The sequence below is a fragment of the Crocodylus porosus genome, unplaced genomic scaffold, assembly GCF_001723895.1.
Source record: "Crocodylus porosus isolate Cpor-Errol unplaced genomic scaffold, CroPor_comp1, whole genome shotgun sequence".
Taxonomy (NCBI): Eukaryota; Metazoa; Chordata; order Crocodylia; family Crocodylidae; genus Crocodylus; species Crocodylus porosus.
The window spans coordinates 52,383,768-52,390,491 of record NW_017728943.1 but is presented as its reverse complement, the minus strand read 5'-3'; the positions used below and the strand labels follow the sequence as shown (position 1 = coordinate 52,390,491).

The window sequence follows — 6,724 nt, the reverse complement described above, 5'->3', positions numbered from 1 at the left end:
TCGTATTAAAATAAGTGATTATTACCTTCATAAGCCTGCAAGCAAGCCCTACAAGGCACATCTCTCTGAGAAAGAGCTAAATGTTTTACTTTCCTCAAATGTAGACTTTAAGAGCAATGCTAGAAAGCACAGTGTTGGCAATGCTGCACCGATAAGGGTAGTGGCTCTAGGTGGGGGTTTGCCAGCCAGGGTGCGGGACCACGCCAGGTCAGTGGTCAGTGCTGTCCAGTGGGCGAAAGGCTGGCCATCAGATCCACCTGGGGATTTCGACTAGAAATCTGCAGTGTTAAAAATGTTTTGGCCTGTTGGTGTCCGTCGGACTTGTCGAATCCTGGAAAGTGAGGGCTGGAAGGGACCTCAGGAGGGCATCTGGTCCAAAAAGCAGGACCAGCCCCAGTTAGATCATCCCAGCTGACCCTGGTCTTAAAAGTCTCCAAGGATGGACTTTCCACCACCTTTCTGTGTAACCTCCAGTGCTTCACCACCTTCTTAGTGAGGAATTTTTTTCCTCCTATCTAACCTAAACTTCCCTTGTTGCAACATGAGACCATTGCTCCTTGTTCTGTCATCTGCCACCACTGAGAACAGTCTAACTCCATCTTCTTTGTAACCACCCTTCAGGTAGTTGAAGGCTGCTATCAAATCCCCTCTGTCTTCTCCAGACCAAATAAGCCCAGGTCCCTTAGCCTCTCTTCAGAAATCATGTGCCTCAGCCCCCTCTCCATTTTCCAGCCCTCTGCTGGGCTCTCCAGTTTGTCCACGAATGGGAGTTCTTTGCATCAGATGAATTGATATTTTTAATTGTTATTTAAAAAAAAAAAAAAAAAAAGGGAAACTGAGAGCCAGCATTTTCCAAGGCAGGGCTTGGGCTGAATGAGGTTTACCTCAAGTTTTAAAGATTGCCTGTACATGTGCTTGAAGGTGGTGGTGGAGTATTTTAATTGGAGCCGTTCCTGGGCAGCAGCTGTAATTAAAACACAGCAGCATCTGGCGGATAAAGCCTCTGCATGTTTAAAAATGGCTGCAGGAGGCTTTAAACCTTGTTCGAGGCGCTTGAGTTAAAGCACCCCCGGTCATATAAAAGTGCATGGGCTTCATACACAGGATGCTGTATCGTTCTAATTACAGTGCAAAGGAGCACATGTATAGGCACCCAAAGAGTCCCTGAGAACAACTGTTCTAAGTGTTTCAAGTGTCTCCAGCCCCCAGCCAGCCAATGCCCACACAAGTCTAGTTTGTAAAAGAGTTTGTTTTTTGGTGGTTTTTTCTTTTTTTTAACCACAGGGGAGAGATGCTGCAAATACAAACCAAACCTTTTTCTCCTATGGTAGCAGGTGAAGGCCATAACTAGGCTGGGACTACTATGCTAGGCTCTGTATAAAGGGGCTCCCTGCTCTGAAGAGATTAGAAATGTGTGGGAGGGGCTGCCACTCTGGAAGGAAACCCTGTTAACATAGTAAAGATTTTATTCTTGAGCAGAATAAAAAAACTGTTTCAAGAGAAGAATAAAAGCTTGTTTCAAGAGAAGAAATGCTCTTAGAATTGCAGGTGGCTGCGTAACTAATCATGCGGTTAACGATTTACATGCCTGGGTAGTGCAGTGTGTAGGGCTTGACATTGGGAGAAACAGCTGTAAAGACCCAAAATATAACCCAGTAAGTGAGAGAGAACAACTTGCATTCCTGGCTGCTAGGGAGGAGAACTAGAAAACGCAGCCAATCTACCCGCTTAGGAGTCTGGGGCTTTCACTGATGTAGTGGAAGGTCGAGATTGGTCCTATATTCCTAACTCAGGAAGCAGATGTGAGATCTGCATCACCCAGTTTCAAATTCATCCTGTCTTATTTTCTTGCTGTATAACTCAGTGGGGAAGAGATAAGTGACAGCTGGGATGATTCATTCTTGTCTGAATGCACTTCCTGTTAAGACTTGCTTACCCAGAGTGGCAGAGAATATCAAGAATGAGCTAGCCTGCAGTCTGTTGTCTAGCCTCTGGAAAGATGATGTGGCCATGTTTATTTTGCGACAGAATCTTTTCTAAAGTCAAATGGCACATTTTGCAACTGTTTTTAGTTAAAATAAGGGTCCAGTGTAGTGAGTTGAAAAAAATAACCCTCAACAGTAGAGTTTACAGCCTAGTATATCTCCATCTTACAGTGGACCAGAACCTTGAAGGTATTTAAGTGCTTAACGATGCAGACATGTGTTTTAAAATCCCATTAGGTCCTGAAGAACTTGTACTTTTCAAAAATTCATTAAGTGTGTATCTGTAACTTTTTAAGTCCGTAAACACTTAAATCCCTGAGGCTCAGAGTTAGGTACTGCATTTACTCAAATATAAGATGACTGCAATAATTAGACAGTGTATATGGATAATTTATACATTTCTTAATTTTCCAGATATAGAATCTAATTTTTGGAGCTTTGCCTTGAATTTGTCCCCCTTCTACTGCTACAGCAGGGAAAATAAAACTTGGGGGGCATGTAGCCCCCTTGCCCTCTGCTTCCTTTCCCCCTCCCCCAGCATCTTTTCCCCCCTCCTCTTATTATCAGATCCTGGTCTCCCCAAGCACATGGATGTGAAGAGCAAATCTGAAAATGCTGACCTCAAAATAAACTAGTAGTAATTCACATGTAGTATCCATAGACTTAATCCATACAGAAATGATGCTTCATACCTTTTTTTGAAACTGCTGCAAATTTTAGCACAAGTATTCCATAAATATACTTTTAAGCAGCATTTTTGTAGCTACAAACTATATTTAAATTTTCTGTATTCCATGCCAAATTAGCCAAAATACATTCCAAATCTGAGAGTCAGTCCAGAACCATTAGTGGCCCTCCCACCGGCAGACATCCTCCACCCCCATCTGGGGCTTCAGATGTTTCCAAGTCCTTTGACGGGCATCCTACTTGCAGGCCCAAGCCTGGAGGCTTGGGGTTCAGATGCCCCTGTGTTTTGCTTGCTCCTGCAGCCATGTGGCTGAGTGCAAGCTAGGGAGGAGTCTCCCCTTTCCATAAAGTGGGCATAAAGCCAAGACCTTCCCACTCCAGCAGCTAAGTGGGAGGTTTACTGTACATTACCTTGGCAGGTACTATCTCTGTGCCAGGAAAATAGTCTTCCCTGGGTGCAGCTAGGAAGACCGCCTCTGTGGTCACGGTGTTTCCCTTGTCAGGCAAGCATAGGACTACACTTGATCTGAGCCCACAAGAGGCCGATGCATGATATTAATTTAAAGCCGAAAGGTTTGATTTGTCATAGTTCTTTGGGCTGGGCCCCAGCAGAGTTAACAGTGTTTCAAGCCATATTGACCCATCATTTAGTACAGATCAGTATGTGTGTACTCCAGATACCCCTCACAAAGGATCCATGCTCTAATTTGTGCCCCCCACTCATGACTGGAACCAGGTGTTCTCATCTCAAGTCCTGGGATCCTCCAAAAATTTATGTGCAGGTGGGGTGCAGGGCAATCTGGTCCAGTTTCACATCATGGAGTGTATGGCCACATTAATTATATGTGACAGGCTGAGAGAGGGGGTGACAGTGGGATTCTGGGTGTACTGTCTGGGCCCTGTTTTGGTGATGTTTGCCGGATACTTAAGGCTGGTGAAGAAATGGAAATCCTTGGAAACGGGAAAGAAATGTACAGTTAAGCTGTGGGAATGAAGAGGAATATATAAGCAGTGTAGTTGCTCACCATGACTTGAAAGAGACAGTATTGAGGGTGACTGCACTCAGTGGGCACTACCATATGCTTTTTTCTAGTGGGCTGCCCATTCTTGTGGAAGATTCCCTTGCCCAATATGGGCCACCGTGTGTTTTATAGTCTTGCTTAGTGTTTGCATTTAATCAACTTAATAGTTGGTTTATGTTACTGAGCATATGCTGCTTTTGGCAGCAGTGTAATGATAGACCATGTATGTAATGAGGTTTCTTTGTATGCCAGTGTAATATGAGGGACTTTTTTTGGGGGGGGGGGGGAAGTATTAGAGTAAATATGATTCTCAGTCTTAAATACTGCCTACCAAGTAGATAGTGAATCAAGCTATTGGGATGTCAAGGTTTAGATTGTGGATGTTTCATTACCCTGAAATCCACCATACCTGTAAAGGGTGGATCCAGCAAACTCTTTAAATCAGTATATTTGAAAAGTATGACCGCTGCGGGCCTTAGACATACCTTTTCCCCCCTGCCTTAGATATTTGTTAATGTCTGGAGATGATTTTGTTTTGTTTTTAAAGTTGTTGTGGCATTGTTATGATATACTGGTCCAGGCTCTGTAGTGGTTTGGTTGGGGTGGAGGGCAAATTATAAATAGCCAATATATTTTTATTATCTACTTCCTTGCCAATTCTTTCCTCTGGTTGTAAGGACTTACTGCTTTATTTGTTGGAGTCCTTGTCAGAGGAGTAGTGTTTTATTAATCAAAATGCTAGACAGATGGTTTAGTACTTGCAGATAAACAAACTATATGAAATCTTGCTAAAAATGCCAGACTTCCCTATTAAAAGGATCTGATTTTACTCTGATTTGTACATGCTCGATATTGATGATCTCAATATTGAGGTCTATGGAACTATTTGTGTGAATTAAGCCCTTCAGTTCATCAGAGATCAGGTCTTGGCAAACTTGACTATTTTTCTGAACAGGAAAAACCTTTGGTTTTTGATAGTTTGGTCTTAAAGCTGCAGCTGTTTACAGATATGTTTTGACTGAACATAAGACAAGTGAAACTGAGACTACAGGCCCCTGATACTGCAATTAAATCTACAACAGTGGCCTGTGGGCCCATGTGGTGATGCATTAACTTCAGTAGGTTTCCACACAGCCACAGGTATTCATTTTGTGCCTGACTCTGTATATGTAGGGTTCAGGACCCTACTTAGTGCTAGAATTATTTATGCTTTTAAAGGGATAATGTCAAACTGTATCACTTTTCCACGTGTCTGCTGTACGGTGTGTAACTTGTTGGTTATGAAGGCGAAGTACTTTGGTGTTTCGTTTCTGTAAGTTAGGAATTGCAATTAGAGGCACCACACTTCTGAGCAATTCAACAGGAAAACCCAGTGTCTCCACAGGGTGAAAAACTTCTCTAAATATAGAGCAAAAATACTTTCATGTTTCTGTTGGTTTGAACTAAAGTGATAGTCAATAGGATATTTTTTAAATAACTGGGCAGTGTTTACTAACAAGTACTTTCTTGATTTTGCTGTTTACTGTCTTCTGTTTACTTGTGTGATTCTGTAACTTTTTAAGGAAAAAACTAGTGACTTCATGTGCAGGTTAAATGAGAGGGTGTAATGTTGTGAAATCTTTTTTACGTAGTATAAATAATAAGTAAGCATAGTATGTTACTTTTGGTGTTTATGACCTGAACATAAAAATGTACATGTATTTATGAACTTAATTTATGTAAGTACTTTGTTCATATAAAGTAGCTAATTGTGTGCATACAGTTCTTTACCTAAAAGTTAGGGCTGTGCAAATCTTTGCTCGCTGATTCAGTTCTGAGGAGATTCGGCGGCCAAATCTCAGAAACTGAATCGAATCAGGAGACTTATTAATCTCTCCAAGTCAAATCGGACGCCTCCAATTGGATTTGGAGAGATTCGACGATCTGGGCACAGAGACAGCTTTATATGTTTTTTATATGTACCTCAAGGTACCAGGTGGCTCATGAACACTGAGATGGTGAGGCAGATGGAGCATCCCATGGTGGGGGTTGGCAGTGAACCCAGAAGTGGACCAAAAGCACTTCTAGTCCATTTCTGGGTCCACTGTGGAATGCACGGGGACTCTCCTCTGCCCTCAGCTAGGCAACTGGTGCCTCCTGGGTCTAGGGGAGCACCCGGGGTCCCCCTACAGCTGATCGCTGACCTGGCAGGGTGCAGGCACCCCACCCCCACCCCCCCACATGCTTGGTGGTAGACCCGTAAGTGGACCAGAAATACTTCCGCTCCACTTCCGGCTCTGCCACTGTGTATGTGGGGGATCCCCCATGCTCCTGTGGGACGCTTCATCTGCCCAACCATCTCAGCTTTCATGCACCATGTACTTGAGCTATGTAGAAAAAGCATATAATGCTGTGTCTATGGCAGAATGGCTGATTCTCCGAATCAACGGAATCTTCAGATTCGGATTCAGCCGAATCAAATCAGGAAAGTGATCCGAATCAGCGAATTGAATCACTGTCCCCTGAATTGGGCCAAATCTGACTCGAATATGGCCTGCTTCATGCACCCCTACTAAAAGTCCACTTGCAGGAGCAGTCATACTCATGATAACTGCATGAAACTGACTGTGCAGCTGCTTAAACCTGTAGGTTGGCACCCAGAGCACTTCCTAGGTTTTTTTCTGAATGTCAAGAAATGTCACTGCTTAAAAATCATAGAGTAAAATATAAAAAACATTTATTCCTACATTCCCTGCGTCAGGGTGGATTGATTTAAATCAAGTCGATTTTAAATAGTAGATTTAAATCAAAATTTAAACCAGCAAGTCAGAAGCCTAATTTAAATAAGTCATTTTTTAATCAACTTTCCCATTGTATTTTTTTTAAGAAATGTTCATTGGTTGATATAATAATTAAAACATGTCTATTTACAACTAAATAGATTTTACAGTAGATTTGGTATGTATGTTTCCTAAGCACACAAACGTGTGTGTATGTATATGTATGCGTGTGCGTGTGTGTGTGAGTGTGTGTGTGTGTGTGTGTGTGTGT

At 42.6% G+C, this 6,724-nt stretch overlaps 1 protein-coding gene across 1 annotated transcript in view; it reads left to right on the top strand.

Moving 5' to 3' along the window:
* Positions 1-6,724, top strand: part of TTC7A (tetratricopeptide repeat domain 7A) — a 246,883-nt gene that overhangs the window by 291 nt on the left and 239,868 nt on the right. The window contains exons 2-3 of the mRNA XM_019549352.1: positions 948-966; positions 2,134-2,137. Of these exons, the coding sequence (XP_019404897.1) occupies positions 948-966; positions 2,134-2,137 (23 nt within the window). The remainder of the gene's footprint in view (positions 1-947; positions 967-2,133; positions 2,138-6,724) is intronic.